General features: G+C 37.0%; 1 protein-coding gene across 13 annotated transcripts in view; it reads left to right on the plus strand.

Annotated features, from left to right (window-relative positions):
* Positions 1 to 18869, plus strand: part of LOC115220806 (bromodomain adjacent to zinc finger domain protein 2B) — a 321983-nt gene extending 303114 nt beyond the window's left edge. For 12 of the 13 annotated variants that reach the window (XM_036510466.1, XM_029790965.2, XM_029790966.2 and 9 more), the window contains 11 exons: positions 3772 to 3930; positions 5055 to 5272; positions 6229 to 6404; positions 8285 to 8495; positions 10846 to 10935; positions 11496 to 11552; positions 12990 to 13102; positions 14490 to 14532; positions 15455 to 15588; positions 16034 to 16177; positions 17972 to 18869. In XM_036510466.1, the coding sequence (XP_036366359.1) occupies positions 3772 to 3930; positions 5055 to 5272; positions 6229 to 6404; positions 8285 to 8495; positions 10846 to 10935; positions 11496 to 11552; positions 12990 to 13102; positions 14490 to 14532; positions 15455 to 15588; positions 16034 to 16177; positions 17972 to 18191 (1565 nt within the window). In that variant the 3' untranslated portion in view covers positions 18192 to 18869. The remainder of the gene's footprint in view (positions 1 to 3771; positions 3931 to 5054; positions 5273 to 6228; positions 6405 to 8284; positions 8496 to 10845; positions 10936 to 11495; positions 11553 to 12989; positions 13103 to 14489; positions 14533 to 15454; positions 15589 to 16033; positions 16178 to 17971) is intronic. The other variant, XM_036510468.1, reaches the window with a different exon arrangement.
* The last annotated feature ends 546 nt before the right edge of the window (positions 18870 to 19415 follow it).

The raw sequence follows: 19415 nt of genomic DNA on the forward strand, positions 1-19415 counted from the left end.
CTGCAAGGCCAGGGGCCCACACAAAGTTCTAATGCTTTTTTTGTCTTAGTCTCTACATCTAAATGCCCTTCCTAATGCCGACCATTTTACAGAGTACGTTGGATACTTTTTTACATGGCACCATCACCAGTGCTATAAAAAATACCCCAATAAAGCACCTGTATTAGATTTGAACTCAAGACCTTTAAGCTCAGAGCCCATCATATACACTTGAACACTTAGGCATTCAGTTGAAGACACTCAAACGATAAATCTGCTTAGGCAGAGCTAACTGTGTTCTCCACTACAACAGTAATTATCTCTGCCTACCCTTTCATTAATCATCCTCATATTAACATCCACTTTTCCATCCTTGCATGGGTTGGATGGAGTTTCTTGAGGCAGATTTTTTTCTGTGGATGCCCTTCCTGTTGCCAACCCTCACCTATTTCCAAGCAAGTTAATATTTCCACAGAATATTGGAAATGAACAACACTGCTTGTATGACAGTGACAATCATTTACAGCTATTACATGATGTCAAGATGAGGGGATACTCACACTTTCAGACATACGTATACATATGCACACATGCGCACTCACATATACAATGGGCTTCTTTCAGTTTCCATCTACCAAATCCACACACAAAGCTTTGGTTGGCCCCAGCTTTTTGAAGAAAATGCTTGCGCAAAGGGTCACACAGTAGGACAGGATACAAAATCATGTGGTTGGAAAGCAGGGGTCTTATCACACAGCTTCACCTAACCCTTAATGTTCATAAATTTTGTCAAGGGTTTCTTTTATGTCTCGAGTTCAGTCCCATTGCCTAGTACTTTGACAGATGTCTTCTGTTGTAACCCTTGACCAACCAGAGCTTTGTGAGTGGATTTGTTTGATAGAAACTGAAAGAAGCCCATTGTATGTGTGTGTGTGTCATCATCATCATCATCTTTTAAAATCTGTCTTCTATGCTAGCATGGGGTTGTTTGTTCAAGAGGATCTGATGAGCCAGAAGATTGTGTCAAGCTCCACTGTCTGTTTTTGGCATGGTTTCTATAGCCAGATGCTCTACAGAATGTACCAGGTGCTTTTTTCATGGCACCAGCACTAAATAGCTCACATGACAAGACCCTCCCTCAACTGAGTGGGGGTGTAATGTTGAGGGTGGTGCCTTTGTGCCAAGTGATGAAAGACTAAAGTGTGATAAAGGGACAGGAACGAGTGTCCTGTTGTAGAGAAAATACATGACTACCCCAATTGGAAAGAGAGAAAAGATGGTGATGAGAAAGTGTCAGAGTGAGCCTTCAAGGTACAAGAAGGGGAATATAAGGGAGAGAGGAATGGTTAGGTGGGGGAGTTTGTGAGAGTGACAGATGGTTAGAGATGGGGATAAAGGTGAATGGGGAACAAGGGTGGAGAAAGGGTCAGTGGTAAATATTAGTTTTGGAGGGAAATCTGAATAGGAGTGGCTCAAGGAGAAAGATGTGATAGGGGGAAGTGCCAAAAGGGGTTGGTAAGGAGCAACAGTATAATATAAACAATAGGAAGATGATGTGAAGTGGTGGAATTGATGGAAGGGAGCACAGTGACAGGGGTCAGGACTACATAGGGGTGCAAAAAGGGAGTAATGAACAAGGGTTGGTTGGGGAGTCATCAATGGCAGATATGGGGTGGGGGCAAGGGAGATGGGTATTCAATGGAAAATAAAGTGGTCAGAGATAATATATAAAATGCCTGATGGGTAACAAGGGAAGTGGTTCGAAAGAGAAGGATAACTAGCTGCACACAAGGGGGATGGATTATGTGTATTTCTACCCTCATGTAATTAGGGCAGCTGAGTGAATAGTGCTGTAATCATAGAAGAGTAATGGATGTTAAGAAGATGATTTGTGGAGAAAGCTTGGATGCAGGAACACAAATATAAATTATATACATTTTGGGGCTCAATTTTTACTGAGATGGACAGATCTCCTCAAGTATAACAAGTTGCCAGTCATCACTGCGACGCCCAACATCCTGAGGTCAATCTTCATACATATATGTGTGTGTTTGTGTTTCCTTGTTTCGACATCATCTGATGTTTATAAATGAGCATTGCCTTTCTACAAGCAATGTCCCCTTGTTTCCAGTTTTGTATGTAAACATTTTTGGTCATGGGAAAATATTACCTGACTTTTGGAACAAGTGAGGGTCAGCAACAGGAAGAGCACCCACCTGTAGAAAACCTGCCTCAACAAATTCTATCTGGTCCATGCAAGCATGGGAAAGTTGATGTTAAAACTATGAAGAGGAGGAAATGGAGGAAGATTTCTTTTCGTTATGTTCCAGTATGAAATTACTAATGCCAATGCTGGTTCTTTTACTGGATCTCACAAAATTCTTGTTGCTTTTCAAAATTAATCAGCAGCCCTGTCAGAGCAGACTGATACCCAAAGACATTTCCATCCATTTTTTATTCAGCTGTATGCATCTAGAACAACATTATCAAATATGTACTTTTTTTTTTAAATTGGTATAAAATGATTTGAGGAAGATTTGTGTGCTATTTCTAGCATGCTAAAGCTCCCTCATTGTTGTCTATGACATCATTGTTTTATGTTTTTTTATTCTTTTGTACCCCTGTACTGAGCACAAATCGTCAAATTCAACAGTTCACTGGACCAAGTGGTTGTCAGCCTGTATTTTGACTCCGGCACGACAGTGTCTGTTGTCAAGGCACCCTCAAATGGCCCAGTCCATCTAGCTGTACGTAGATACCTTTGGGTGGGTGTGAACAACTCTGCACTGCTAACAGTGACACAGCTATAAAACTGAGGAGCATTTCGTTGGCTTCCTCTATGATGGTTCAATTTCTCCTTTGGGATAAAGTTTCTTGTGCTAGACTAAGGAGCCTGTCTAGGAGGAGATTTCTCTTCACATCCTGGAAACCAGCAGACTGTGAAGATCCATGGGAGGACATCCTGTGGATGTTGAAAATTTACTGATTATGGTATTCTAAAAATATATAGAACCTAAAATATTTAGAGCTGTCGTAACTTTTCTATTAAACATAAACAGGTTGGTTTTGGAGTGGTTAGGTGGTTAAAAAATTTGCTAAGCAATAAATGTTTTAGTTTTAGTCCCATTCCATGTCACTATAGGCAAAAATTTTCTTCTGCTAAAGCTTCAGGCTGACCAATGCCTTGTGACTGGAATTCAGTTGCTGAAAATTGTTGGAAGCCCATCGTGTGTGCGCATGGATGTGTGTATGTGTGTGTTTAGCAATACCTTTGAGATATTTGTTCTGACTTAGTTGTATAGATGCTCCTTTGTCATTGTCACTACCTGGAATGCAGTGAACCAGTGACCAATAATACAAGATATAAATAAAAATGGTTTCAAATTTTGCCTCAAGGGCAGCTATTTTGGGGAAGGGCCAAGTCAATTACATTGATCCCTAGTGTTCAGCTAGTGCTAATTTTATCGACGCCGAAAGGGTGAAAGGTAAAATAGAACTTGACAGAATAATAATAATATTGGCTTGAAATTTCGGCTCAAAAACAGCAGTTTCAGGGAAGGTGCTAAGTCAATGACATCAACCTCTGTTCAACTGGTTTTCCTATTATTGACCCTGAAAGGATGAAAGGCAAAGTCAACTGAACATAAAGACAAATGAAATGCCACTTTTACCCAATGTGCTTACGATTCTGCCATAATAATAATAATATAATAATAATACAACAGAAAGAGTTGTATTCATGTGCATCCTTTGCTAGAATGATCTGATTCTATTTTCCTTTTTTTCCGAAAGCCATGAAATCTGGCTGGTGGTATCTAGCTGACCCAGAACATTTAAAAGGCGTGCTGAAGTGCCTTCATCCTCGCGGCATACGGGAAAAGAACCTCCAGAAAGCTTTACAGAAATATTTTGACCAAGCCTGTCAAGCCTGCAAGAAGGATATGAGAGACGGTCAGTAGCATTTTTTATGTGTCCTGTTTGTTGGGATTTCCCACTGTCTCATTACCCACCCACCCCCACACTCTCTACCCCTTTCTCTCTCTCTTAATACCCATTTATCTCACCCTTCACTCTTTCTTTTGCTCTTCCACTTTCACTCATCTCATTCTTCTCTCCCCCTCCCCCCCTTTCTCATGTAAATATTATTTATATCACCTCATGTAATGGCCAATACATTACGTTAATATCAACCAGCAATATACAGTTTTGATTTCTATCAAGAAAAAATATTCTATAAAAAGCACAATATAATATTTGAAAAAAAGATCTAAACATACACACACTATATATATATATATATATATATATATATATAAATTACTTATTATATATTGATTATTCATTTTTATACTTTTTGTGATCTAGTTATAAGTTATGTTTTGTAAAAAATATATTTTATTTTTTATTTATGATTTGGTTTATGTCTATCATTGTTTAAATTGCATAATAGTATTTTTTTCTCTAATTTATATTTTATATATTTATATTGTGATATTTGATTTAATACTAAATTGAATTTTTCCCTGTAAGTTTATATATGTATTATTAAGGTATCATATTTGATGGTATATAAGAAATAATGTTTTCCAAAATATCACAAAAATCATCCCAGGTTCTTTATATGCAAAGTTGGGCCTATTTTATGTGTTTTCCCTGACTGTGCCCTGCTGAAATTGGGATGTATTTGAAATATCCAATATATCTTTTAACCCTTGGGTATTCAAACAGACCATATCTGGCCCCAATACTTTACCAGTTTTATGTTCAAACTGGCCAGACCTGATCTCTCACACCTACCCGACAATGTCATTCTGAAAATATAGAATCACATCATCGAAATCTCAAAGCTAAGAGATAAGGCATGATTAATAGAAAATAATATGACTAAAGAAGCATTACGTTTGACAGAATAATCTGTAAAATAAACGGTTAATACCATCAAATATTGTATTTAATTGTGAATGGTATTTCTAGAAACTCGTGTGTGTGTAGAATTTTAATAAGAAACAAGACAACTAAAAGAAAACTATTCTCTCCATTTTATCTTGTTTTTATTTGTTATTTGTTATAAACAGAACTCAAAATCCAAGTGAGAGAGGAGTTTCAATATGTTTCCACAACTGGAGCCCCTCCACCAGATTTAGACTCAAGTTGGATGTCTAATGTAGCTCACCAACTAGAGAACAGTGTCATGGAAACCATAGGAAAACTTGAAGAACGTGTGTTTTCTGCAAGTTTACAAGTTAAGCTACGTGACAAACAGGATGGCCAAAACTGCAGCGTTTCAGCCAAGGTAAGACGGCTTTTCACTCAATTCTTTGCAACCCGTTTATATGATATTAGGCTGTTAGATAAAGTCATTCGTTTTTTTGTTTTTTTTCTGCTTGGCACCCCATCATCATATATCTAAAAAGAAGTAAAAATTTATTTATTCAAAGGCAATGTATAAAAGTTGTAGAGGAAGAAAAAAAGCTACAGAAAAAAACAGTTTGATAAAAATATTTTTTGTGTTAATTTCAAAAAAACTGGAAACGATCAAAACAAACAAATTTAAGTGACAACCCAATATACACATAAACAGACACTTGATGATGAAGAGGATGACATACATACATTCATTCTTTCTTATTATATGTACTTAAATCCTTTAAAATGTTTTAGCCCGAAGGCCGCGGCCATGCTGGGGCACCACCATACTACATAATTGCCTTGAACTGTATGGATGGTCCCTCTACCAAATCATGCAGATGCAAGAGTAATGCAGTTATTATTCAGAACTGCAACCTATATGGTAATGTTGTTGCACACTTAACACATCTACTTACACACACACACACATCACACAAGGGATTTTTGGTGAGGAGGGGGTTATGGCTAAGTAAAGATTTGTAGGAGCGAGGGATGAAAAAACTACAACTCCTAGTTTTCCTGCGATAGGAGACCTGCTCTAAACATCCACCACCAGAACTTTACGTAAAAGCACCTCTTTAGTACCTCTGAGTAGAGTTCTGGTGGTGGGTGTTTAGAGCCCCTTTCCCCAGAATTTCAGACTGTGCCTATAGCAGAAAGGATTATTATTGTTGTTGTTGTGATTGTTATTGTTATTATTACTCCAAAACAGCTTCTCTCAAATTTAAGTTCACTTGTGCCAACAAGAAATACAACTTTGTGATGAATTTCTTCGACTTAAATGTAGTAAATTTGCAATGCAATATCTAATTCTTTTAAAATTCCACCTTCTTTCTTTAGGGATCAAAGTTACCTCCGAAACCAGTTGCTCCACCCTCTGAAAGTGATCCACCTCCAAATCCAGGTGAAGAAACAGAGGAACAAAAGCAAAGTTTCTTAGAAGATGCACAAAAACGACTCTTAAAATTGGAACGAAATATTGAGCGACGTTACTTAAAACCACCATTATGTAAAAAGTAAGTTCTTCCCACAAAACCATTTTATATTTTCCTTTAGCACATTGTAGGTGCATCATGTCACCATATGAGTTTTCTCCCCTGTAGTACCAGGGCAATGGCAAGGGAGGTAATTCTAAAGAAAATGCAATGTACTAAAGGTTAAAAAAGGAACCTCTAAATTTACTGACAAACATGTGGAAATACAACCATTATTCTTCAGTATTTACTTCCTTACCCCTTTAGCTCTTAAACTAGCCAGATCTGGCCTTTCACGACTACCCTACATTGTCATTCTAAAAATCAACAATCGGATTATCAAAATTTCCAAGCTATGAGATAATCCATGATTAATTCAAAACAATGTGAATAAATAAGCATCACATTCAACAAAATAATCAGAATGTTAAAGGGTTAAATCCTTTTCTCCTTCAGGGACATAGACTATTGACACCTTTACTCCAATGTTCTTGACCCCAGGTCGTCTTTTCAACTTCTTTCCGGTTGGATCCCTGCTTTTTTTATTTCTGCTTCGGTATCCCATCTTTCCCTGGGGGAAGACCTTTCCCTACCAGGTCTTGTTGGTTTTGAATTGTCACTGATCCTTCTGGAATTTTACTTTTTTCTATGTAATGGTGTTGGCCCTATGCAAACGCATTTTTCACCTTTGGGAAGAGGTGGCCTTTATTAGTCTGACTTCTGTCCTTTGACCTGTCCAGCATTGGAGGCCCTACCAAAAGCTTGCAGTGAAATTTTCTGTACAAAAAAATATAAAAGACATACTGTAGACTGTAAACTTTCATTATTAAATTCATTTGTTCTTTCAATAGAAACATTTATAATGATGGCTCATTATAATAAAAATACATAATAATGGCTCATTATAATAACATACATAATGATGGCTCATTATAATAAACATACATAATGATGGCTCATTATAATAAACATACATAATGATGGCTCATTATCATAAACATACATAATGATGGCTCATTATAATATTAGGTTGAGGAAGAGTTTATGCGCTGTGTTAAAATAATGCCTTTTTATATATTTTTGCAGTGTGTTTATTCATTCAGTTCATTATTTTAACACAGCGCACAAACTTTTTCCTTAACCTAGTAATTACAGTATTTCAGAAACAAATACATTTAGCTTTTTTAGTTTATGGTCACTTCTTGATGATGACAATATTTATTTATTATCCTTATTAATAAGGATAATACATAAATTATCTCATCATCATCATCATTTAATGTCCATGTTCCATGCTGGCCTGGGTTGGATGGTTTGACTGGAGCTGGATTGTGTACCTATACTTTGGCATTTTTTTAAGGCTGGATGCCCTTCCCAATGCTAGCTGCTGCTTTACAGAAAGTACTTGGTGCTTTGTTTTTTCCACACCTCTGATGATCCATTACGGTTAGGCATCCAGATGCATTTGGGACATCCAATGCTGAGTTCCAAATAAATGCAAAGGGGAAGCATCTGTAGAAACTAAACATTTATATTCGTGTTTATCTTGATTTCCATTAAGCATGGCTGTGTGATAAGAAGCTTGCTTACCAACCATCACGTGGAACCTCAGGCTGACCAAAGCCTTGTGAGTGGATTTGGTAGATGGAAACTGAAAGAAGCCCATCGTATATATATACAGTGTTGGTAAGCTTATGTTCCTATAACTTAGAAGTTTGGCAAAAGAGACCAACAGAATAAGTACTAGGCTTTAAAAAAATAAGTCCTGGGATCGTTTTGTTCAACTAAAACCCTTCAAGGCAGTGCGTGAGCATGGCCACAGTCAAATGGCTGAAACAAATATAAAAATATATATGTGTGTGTATATTGTTTTTCTTCTCATTTAAATTTGATCTCTAAAAACTATTTTTCTTTCATTGCAGAATCCAGATTAGTTTGTCTAATATTGCATTAGCTGGAGAGAACCAAAATAGTTCCCATGAAAACAGAAAAGACGAGGGGGAGGAAGACGTTCCACCTGGACTGCTCACCTGGCGAAATGCCGTCCATTCAGCCAAATCTGTCGCTCAGTTATCAATATGTGCTAACTTCTTGATTAACTCTATAGCATGGGAAAAATCAATCATGAAAGTGGTAATTAAATTTAATGATTTTTAAGATGAGATGGTCATGAGTGAATTGCTTTTGGTTGCTGGTCTGCTAGATCAAGTCTGACCTGGAACTTTACAACAATTGGCTTGGCTGTGTAGTAAGAAACTTGCTTCCCAGTTATATGGCTTTGGGTTCAGTGCCACTGCATGGCAGGACTGTGGAATTGAACCAAAAAAACTCCAACTCCTCTATTATTGGCAGCTCTGACTCTTCTTTATGTAATTAAGTGATTGTGGTCTACATATGCATACACTTGTACTTTGAGTAGGCCTATATGTTATGACTGTTTTATTTTAAAGAATAAAGATATTGTGGGTTGGATTGGTATAGTTTTATCAACCCTGACTCCAGCTACCCCTTAACTGTTTCTGACTCCGCAACTCCGACTCCTTCTGTGTGGCACTTTGGACAAGTGTTTTTACTATATAGCCTTGGGCCAACTGAAGTTGAGTGAATTTGGTAGACAGAAACTGAAAAAAAGCTTGTCGTATATGTTTTTGTGTCTCCTTGCAGAATTGTTGTAACTGAATGTCATTCATTACCAATATGCTGCAAAAAGGTCTCTAGCCAACCATGGAGGAAATATTACCTTGCTCAGAAACAGTTAAGGGTTGGCAACAGGAAAGGCATCCAGTCATAGAATATCTGCCTCATTAAACTCTGTCTAACCTATGCAAAAGTGGATGTTAAAACAATGATGATGATGAATTCTTATCCAAGATTTCATTTTCTAAGCACACCACATTCCAAAGAGTCAGATGACATCTCCAGGCGCTCTCCCTGAATGGTATCATGCCTAAACTGAAGCCTGCTCTTTTGAATTTGCCTGGTTCCTGCTCACCTCCGCACCACTCTGATGTGAAACTCTGCCCCAGTTTGCAGTTCTCTTTAGACTCTGAGCAGTTCCTTCCTTCTGGTGATTTTGTCTCAGTGATCAGTTCCTTCAGCATATCACTATGATGTATTTATCCCCAACAAACACGAGCTTCGAGTTTAAAACCACACATCTGCCCTTTGACTGGAAGTAGACTTCCATTGGAGCTGAGAGAGAGAAAGAGGATGTATGAAAGAAAGAGAAAAGGAGAGAGAGATTGCAGTGAGAGAGTGAGTGTTCATATAAGAGAAAGAGAGCATTGTATGCGTGGGAGAGATAATGTGTGTGTGTGTGTGCGCAAAGGATACTTTGCTCTTAAGAGACGATCTGTTGTACTCTGCAGGAGATATGCCATGACCGGTCTTCCTTTGGCTATATATATATATATATATATATACACACACACACACATGCACAGTTTCTCTCTCTCTCTCTCTCTCTCTCTCTCTCTCTCTCTCTCTCTCTCTCTCTCTCTCTCCCATGCTAATATATCACCAATACAATTTGATATCAGTGTTTCCACCTTTAGTCTTACACAGTACTGAGAATCACAATTTTAATCCAATAGCAACAATATCTGAGGTAAATTGGTCGGGTGGGGAATGTCAGGGGTGTATACAGATGGTCTGAGACTGAGCACAATGCTGCCTCTGTTTGTAGCAACCAAGTTGGTAGCTCCCCTTTTTGCCACCTGTTTTCGGTCGGATGGATTTAGGGATTTAACACTGGCTCTATCAGGCTGAAATACTCTACCTGTTTTATGTTAAAACTAGCCAGATCCAGCTTCTCATACCTACCCTACAACATCAGTCTAAAAATATACATTCACATCATTGAAATTTTGGAGATAATGCAGGATTAACTCAAAACAATTTTAATAAATTAGTATTGCTTTTGACAGGATAATCTGAATGCTAAAAGGATTAATGTTTGTCTTAGTCACAGACTCAATGCAAAGAGTGAAAGGCAGACTTCATCTCTTGCCTAGCTTAATACCACCAATGGGTACCTTGAGTTTCTTTAATAGGGTCCACTCTGTCGCAAGCATTTACAACGGATGTCCAGTTTAAACCTTGAGTATTCAGATTACTTTGTCAAATGTAATGCTTATTTATTCACATTATAAATAACTGTGTGTGTGTAAGGGATATGTTACTCTTAGGAGACTGTAATTAATCATGCATTATCTTGCAGCAATTTCAATGATGTAATTGTTTATTTTTAGAACAACATTATAGGGTAGGTGTGAGAAGTCAAATCTAGCCAGTTTGAACATGGAATAGGCTAAATATTTGGCCTGTTTAAATGCTAAAAGGTTAAAAGCACTTTTTAACTAAAAAGATAAAACAAAAAAGAGGTGACACAAACCAATGACCTTTTTTTTAAATATAACCAAACGAATTACTCAATCCCTTTAAAAGGTTAATTATTCAGGAATTGTATTTTTTTTTTTTTCAGCTGTGTCAGATCTGCCGTAAAGATGACAATGAAGCTGAGTTACTTCTCTGTGATGGCTGTGATAAAGGTTACCACACTTACTGCTTCAAGGTAACAAAATACATATTCTTTTTCCATGATTACTTTTTCTCTCTTGAGCTTCATTTTACTGTATTTTCTAGCATACAAATCAGTGAAGTATGTAGCATAAACATGTAGTGTAAGCATTTAAACATTGTCACCATCTTTCCAAATCCTTCAGCATTTCACATGGAATTTTTGGTCTGGAGATTGAACTTGTATGCCAGAAAATACAGCTCTTTTCTCTTCTCGTTTTAATCTAAATATTATATTATCTTTTATCTGTGTCAGTCATGTTTATGTATGCTTATCTCTATATTTATCTTGTCTTTGTGACTATAAAGTGTTTATGTATGCATTTTTATGCTTATCAATGTGAACATATCAATATTTATCTATGTGACTATATAACAGGTATGTGTTTTTTGTATGCATATATCTGTTCTAAATTAAAAATCAATATGATTTAGTTAGTATTCTTTATCATAAATATAATACCAAAAATATAGAACGCTTTATTATTATTATTATTATTACTAAGAAGACAAGTGACCCATTATTTCATTTTATTGTAATAATTATATTTTCAGCCTAAAATGGAAACTATTCCTGATGGTGACTGGTACTGTTATGAATGTATTTCCAAAGTAAGCATCTTTGTGACTTTTTTTTTTTTTTTCATGAGGGTGGGGAGCATAAGCATTAAGCATGTTGCAGTATTTCTTCCAACTCTTTACATTCTGAGTTCTAATCTGCAATTGGTTTTGTTCTCTTGCCTCCAGGGTCGATAAAAGACAGTACCTGTCTAGTACTGGCCAACAATGATATCATGTGGCCCGCAGATGTCTAGATCAGTAGTTCTCAAATATGTTTTGTTTGTAGACCTCTTTGATCCTTATTTTACTCAAGGGGTGGAGCCCTCATAGCCAGTCAATGTCTAAAAACTCCTATTATATTTTTTATGATTAAATATTATTAGGAATCATAAAATAATTATTAAAATATTTTATGCATTGTAGGTATATAACCTGTTTATTGCAGATAAATTTTAACAACAAAATCTTATATGGACCCTAGTTGAGAACCACTGCCTAGATGTTTGGATGTGGCAAGTGTAGCAGTCAGTTGTGGTTCTTACTGCAAGAGAATTAAATTTGACATCCTAGTTTCAAATCCTGTTTGGAGCCTTTTCATAAGGGGATTTTCAACGAGGGGAACTCAACCTTTTGAGTATTAAGTAACTTATTAATTAATTGAATTAAATAATTCATTTTTCAAAAATTAACTAAAAAAATGAACTTAACCTTACTTGATCAAGCCTATTCTGTAATACAAACTGACCAATGTTCTTGCTGTCGTCAGTCCATATTTCGGTCATATATTTCAGAATTGTCTCAGAAATATGTTGTGTCCCCTTTTTTACTTTTACATGATAGGTAGTAATGTGTGTGTGGTTGATTGATTTGATTATTGTTGTTAGCAAGTCAAATGACATAGCTACTCAGCTGTTGTCATTTAGCTCCAAATCCTAATTTAATGGGCCAAGACAATCTGGTTGTGACCTTCCTGACTCTTTGGGGAGTATCTTAGACCATATAATCTAATATGTGTCCTTTTCTTTTAAAACAGCAGTGTCTGATCTGAGGGAGATTTGACTCCTTTTTCTATCTTTTCAAGGGACTGCATAAAGCAGTGATGGGCAAACTGAAGGATGTTTTGAATTGCACACTCAGCGAAAAATTACCTTGAAATTTTTTAGTAATGCCACCTGATAATGAGCTGTGTCTCATGTGGCCCACTTCTTGAAAAAGGTTGTCCTTACCTGATGCAGACATTCCCCGATTGGTATGTCCCTTGTTGGCCCTTGTGAGCCTCGATCACACCATAAATTTTAATTCATCCCATGTAGGAAACTATCTGCAATAGAGTAGCTAGCATACTATCCTGGAGAGATTTGTCTCTCATCCATGTAAAAACAAGGGATAATCAGTAATCCCATGGTGCAATGCAGAAAAGAATTAACCAAGATTTTAAGCTTAATCAGTAAGGATAATACTTTTTTTTCTTTTTTTCTTCCATTTTAGGCTACTGGAGTCCCTTGCTGTGTTGCTTGTGGCAAGAAAAATGGAAAACTGGCAACTTGTGATGAATGTCCTCGAGCTTTTCACATAGATTGTTTAATTCCTCCATTGCAAAGGTAAATACTTGTCCAAAAAATCTTCGTTGTCTTTCAATAAATGCCATTATTTTTAGGGAAGGTAGCAAATTGGTAGCATCATAAAGAGTGTTGGGGGAAAAATGCTTTGTGCTATATGTCTGTCTCTTTAGGTTCTGGGATCAACTTTGCTTTTTGTCCAGGGCAGGTGGGGGCAGTGAAATAATGTACCAGTCAAAAATTGAGAGAAGGGGACCTTGCAATTACAAAACAAACTTCTCGAATATTTAATCATACTGCTCTGTATAACTGGTAATTAAACTTTATTTATTGGCCTATTGCAGAAGTGTGCAAGGCAAGTTTTGAACTCGGAATCAATAGATTCAAATATATCTAGCCAGGTACTTTACACATGCCAGTCCCTTCACAGCATGAAAGTACAGTGTAGAGACCAGCATGCCCAAGACTAGACCTAACATAAAAGACAATGAAAAGGGCTTGAGGTAGGATTTACATTCCGACCTCATAAAACCATCACTAGCAACAACTACCCCAAACAGACCCATGGGTTGGAGGGTTATAGCCTGAGTGGTGCAAAGGTGTCATCTGCCAGGAATAGAAGGGAATCACCAACAAATGGTGGATGCAAGGGCAACACACTGTTACAGCACATACCCCTATACTACTACTACAAGATACTTTACAGTTTGACCCAACTCAACAGTCTTCAGCCTTACTATTAAATAATATTAATTTGCTGTTTTATAGTAAGTACCATAGAGTTGAGGTAGATGTCAGGTAAGCATAATAATTCGAGAACAGGTTTTTAATCTATGTTGTAACTGTTCTGTAGAAGTCTGCAGCTCAGTGGTTAGAACTGGTTCAGCTCAAGAGTTGGTTCTACAGTTGGCTGCACCATACTCCAGTTATCTGTTTTTGGCATGGTTTCTATGGCTAGATGCCTTCCTAATGCCAACCACTTTACAGAGTGTACTGGGTCCATTTTACGTGACGTCAGCACAGGTGCTTCTCATGTGGCACCAGCAAGGGTGCTTTATATGTGACATTAGCCCTAGCACTTCTTACATTTAAGTGGTACTAGTGAGGTTGCCAAGTGGCTTGCTAGACAAGGATGTCTCAGGTGAGGGACCGAAATAAGTGACTGTGTGCCAGGTGAGGTGTTGGAATATGATAGAGGGACAGGGATTGCTGTCTTACTACAGAGGAGATAATTGGCAGCCCCAGTAGGACAAGGGAGGGGAGGGAAGTGGGGGAGAGAAAATATGAAGATGATAGACTGTGGATCAGAGGGTGAGGAATTGGTTGGTGAGAGGAAAGTGACAGATATTTACTCACACATACATATCTATATATAAATGATCCTATCATTACTTGAATATATTCATCCTATTTATTCTCTCTTCATCAGGTTACCAAAAAAGTGGTTATGTGCATCCTGTGTGGCTGGAAAGGTAAGCATCTTATTTCATTTAATTTTTGTTTACTGTTTTATCTTGGAGAAAGAAGTTGGTACAACTTATAGGACCAAGTGTAGCCAGAATCTTCTTGGCAACATTGCAGTAAATAATGTAAATCAGCAATTCTCAACCATTTCTGTGGACCCCTTTGGTTCCTGTTATACTCTACTGGACCCTAATGAACATTCAAAGTTTTAAAAAGTCCCATTATATTTTTCATCATCATCAACGTCCGTCCTCCTTCCGTGCTGGATGGTTTGACAGGAGCTGGACAGGCAGTTGACTGCACCAGACTTCTGTGTCTGTTTTTGAATGGTTTTTACTGCTGGATATCCTTCCAAACACCAACCACTCCACAGAGTGGACCGAGTACATTTTACATGGCACCAGCACAAGCAAGGTTTTTACAGCTAGATGCTCTTCCGAACACCAACCACTTTGCAGTAATGATTGGGTGCTTTTTGCATGGCACCAACACTGGCAGAATCAAATATTATTAGGATTTGTATTTTTTAAAAATTGTTAAAATATTTTGTGCATTGTAGAACTCTAACCAACTTATTGCAGATAAATTTCAACAACAAAATCTTATGTAGATCCCTTAGGGCCATTATATGGAACCCCAGTTGAGAACCACTGGTCTAAACATTCAAACATTGTCCCTATTTTTTCTAAATCCTGCTGCATATCACATGGAGTTTTTAGTCCTCCAAAGTTGCCTTGGTCTGTGAATCAACCTCCCTTTTTTTTTATTTTTTGCTGTCCATTTTAGTCTGAAACATTCGACTTGTATGTCAGAAAATACACAAAGCATATTTTACATGTTCTGTTGTACTTTCCTTTTCATTAAAATCACTTCTTGTGCAACAAAAGGACAGAATAATTCATTTTCCTGTCTTTCTTTTTCTTTTTACAGGGTACAAAGAAATCAAAGCGTGGGCGGAAAAAAAAAGAAGAAACTATAAAAAAGGAAAAAAAAAATTTGGAAAACAGCAAATCAGACGAAGAAAAGAAAAAGGAACAATTTGCTAAAGAAATGGCATGTTGCAAGTAAGTTTCTTTCTTCTATATTAGTTTTTAAGTATTTTTTTAAAATTTCTGAAAGGCAAAGGTGATCAGTCATACTGTATGAAGTTTATAAAAAAGCCAAATTTTGCAACCATATAATTTTGGGTTCAGTCCCACTGCACAGCACTGTGGGCAAATGTCTTCTGTTATAGCCCTAGGCTGACCAATGCCTTGTGAGTAAATTTGGTGGGTAAGGTAATTCTTCAATGACTCACAAAGATTGTGTTGTGTTCACTGACCAATTCTAGTTTCCAAAACCCATTTTTGGCTGTGCAGTGAAGAAGTCGGCTTTACAATGAAATGGACTTAGATTTGACTCCAGGCAAGAATCCTAATATCTTCTATTTTAGTCTCTTCTGCTAAAACTTCGGGTTTTTTAATACTGATATGGTTTTTGATATTTTCTTTAATTTCTGCTTCTCTTCAGAACCATTCTTTTGGAACTGGAAAAAAACAAAAATGGTTGGCCATTTTTGCAACCTGTGAATTTAAAACAGTTTCCATCATATAAGAAATATATAAAGAAACCAATGGATTTTAATTCAATGAAAATAAAACTCAGGGATAATCAGTAAGTAAAGTTTTCACTGTTACTGTTGTCATTATCACCTTGCACCTCAGGGTCACAGTTTTGCTTCTTTTTCATGTGTGTGTGTTTGTATATATCATCATTATCATCATCATTTAACTTCTGCTTTCCATGCTGGAATGATTAGACGGTTTGACTGGAACCAGTAAGCAGGAGGGCTGCACCAGATTCCAATCTGATTTGGCATGGTTCCTATGATTGGATACCCTTCCTAACACCAATCTATGAGAGAGTAATGGGTACTTTTTACATGCCACTGGCACAGGTGCCATTATGACTATGATCGGCAATGGCCACAACTATATAATCATCATCATCATCGTCATTTAATGTCCGTTTTCCATGCTAGCATGGGTTGGACAGCTCAACCGGGGTCTGGGAAGCCAGGAGGCTGCACCAGGCTCCAGTCTGATCTGGCAGTGTTTCTACAGGTGGATGCCCTTCCTAATGCCAACCACTCTGTGAGTGTAGTGGGTGCTTTTTACGTGCCACCGGCACGGAAGCCAGTCAAGGCGGCGCTGGCATCGGCCACGTTCGAATGGTGCTTTTTACGTGCCACCGGCACAGGGATCACAACTACAATTTCCATTGATTTTTGATGTTGATGTACTTATAAAATATGGGGATTTAGTTCACAGGTAATCTAAACAACTAGGTATGCTGGGTAAGTGCTGTAACGGATTACCAGGGTCCCAAGGTTATAGCTGGGATGGGAGTTATGGAACGATTGTAGATTTCCGATATAGCAGATATATAATTGTTAAAGAGGACAACAAATGTTAAGGCAAGACAACCATCTCAAATCATATACATTATTACTATTATTGGAAAAAGTCCAAAGCCTTACAGCTGTTTCTGAGATATCCCAGAGTATGGGATGTTCCATCATCAGAGACAAATTGGGAAAATAAGAAGGGTATAAGATTAATGAAATGAAGAAAAATAAGAAAAAAGCATAAAAGTTCACAGTTCAACTTTCCAATCGTGTAGATGTTAGTCCATAAGTCCAACACATATATACATACACATATATATACACACATGTATAAGGGCAGGCATGGCTGAGTGGTTAAGGAGCTTGCTTCCCAACCAATGTGGTTTGGGGTTCAGTCCCACTGTGTGGTACCTTGGACAAGTGTGGATATTGTAAATGAAAACTGGAAGAAGCCTGTCATGTATATATGTTTGTTTGTGTTGCCACATTTTGACATCATGTGATAGTTGTAAAGTGGTTGAACACTGGGATTGATATAATTGATTTGCCCCGCCCCTGAATTTGCTGGCCTTGTACCACAATTTGAGATTATTATTATTACTATTATTATTATTATTAATTACGTTCTGAGTTCAAATTCCGCCGAGGTCGACTTCGCCTTTCATCCTTTCGGGGTCAATAAATTAAGTACCAGTTACACACTGGGGTCGGTGTAATCGACTTAATCCGTTTGTCTGTCCTTGTTTGTCCTCCCTGTGTTTAGCCCCTTGTGGGTAGTAAAGAAATATATATATTATTATTATTATTATTATTATTAAGGCAGTGAGCTACCAGGCGAAATGCTCAGCAGTATTTAACCCGTTGCTGTATTCTGAGTTCAAATTCCACCTATGTTGACTTTACCTTTCATCCTTTGAGCTTTGAGGATGGATAAAATAAGTACCAGTTAAACACTGGGGTTGATGTAATCGACATGCCCCTTCCCCACAATAGCTGCCCTTGTGGCAAAATTTGAAACCTTTATTATTATTATTATTATTATTATTTCTTCTGTTGTATAGATATAAATCAAAGGACCAGTTTGCTGCCGACACTCACCTAATATTCGACAACTGTGAAATATTCAACGAGGACGATTCAGAGGTTGGCAATGCTGGCCACGCTTTGCGCCGCTATTTCATAAAGCGCTGGAACGAACTGTTAGGTGACAACAAAAACCAAGATGAAGAAACATCAACGACCAAAGCCTCGAACGATGAAGGTTCACCAGATGACAGCTAATGCTTCATTTATTTTTCCTAATTACAAAATAACAATACAAATCCACCCCCACCTCCTTCACAATTTGCAAAATTACAAAAAAAAAAACATTTTTTTTTGTTAATGGTTACTGCTCCCCACTCTCCTTACGTACCCCCCACCCTTCCAAAAAAATGTTTGTATTTTGCATATTTCCAATATCTTATGTGAATACTACTATAACAACTACATTTGTAAATTTCCCATAATGCATAAGTTAAATTTTAGTGTAATCCATGTGTTCAAATGCCTGCTAATGTCTGCATAACTGCCATCTGTTGTTTTTGTCTTGTTTTGTTTTCAATGAGCACATACATACATACATATATATATACATACATATATATATATAGTTATGTATCGGTGTACCTGTGTAGGGAGGTAGAGGAGGGTGATAGTGAGAGTTGGTGCGTGCATGTGTGTGCGTGTGCATGGATGTGTGTTTGTGTGTAAATACACTCATACCAGTATGATTCAGTTTGGTTTTTTTGTTTTCCTTTCATTAAGGATATCTATAAAATTTGCCAAAAGTTAAGAAAACATTATGCAATAATTGTACCCACTTTTGTGGCAACTTTCGTAAACTACAATGCAAAAAAAAAAGAAAAAAAGCCACATTTTGAGCAGGAGTTTATAACGACATCTGATAATTTGGTCAATCCAGCAATACATACAATATATATATATATATATATATATATTCACACATCAAGTTATATATTCTGTACACTCTCTCTCTCTCTCTCGTAATTAGTGCTTCAACATTTTCACCAGGAACACTAGGTTAATAAGTGAAAATTCCAAATGAACCACAATTTTGACTTTTGTTTTCATCTTCTAGTTTCGTGTCCCCCATTTAACTTCTTAGAAGACATTCTCATCGCAAAATACAGATTCTTCCTGCTCTGTTTAGCTTTTGCTTCATCAATCCAAAAGCTTGGCAGTTATCAAAAATAATGTATTTTTCACTAATGTTTTAGGGGTTTCTTAATTTTGGTCTTATTTGCTGAATTAACGAGTTTCCCTTTAATTAAGTGATGACTTTGAATGCATTTTGATTTCCTTAGCAGTTTGTCTGATCTTCATCAGAGCTTGTGTTCATCTATTGCGACTTGAACAATATCGGCCATTGACCTATATGTATAAACATATTCCAACATACATGTGTATATATATATATATATATATATATATATATATAATGTT

Source organism: Octopus sinensis, linkage group LG17 (assembly GCF_006345805.1).
Source record: "Octopus sinensis linkage group LG17, ASM634580v1, whole genome shotgun sequence".
In the NCBI taxonomy this organism is placed as follows: domain Eukaryota; kingdom Metazoa; phylum Mollusca; class Cephalopoda; order Octopoda; family Octopodidae; genus Octopus; species Octopus sinensis.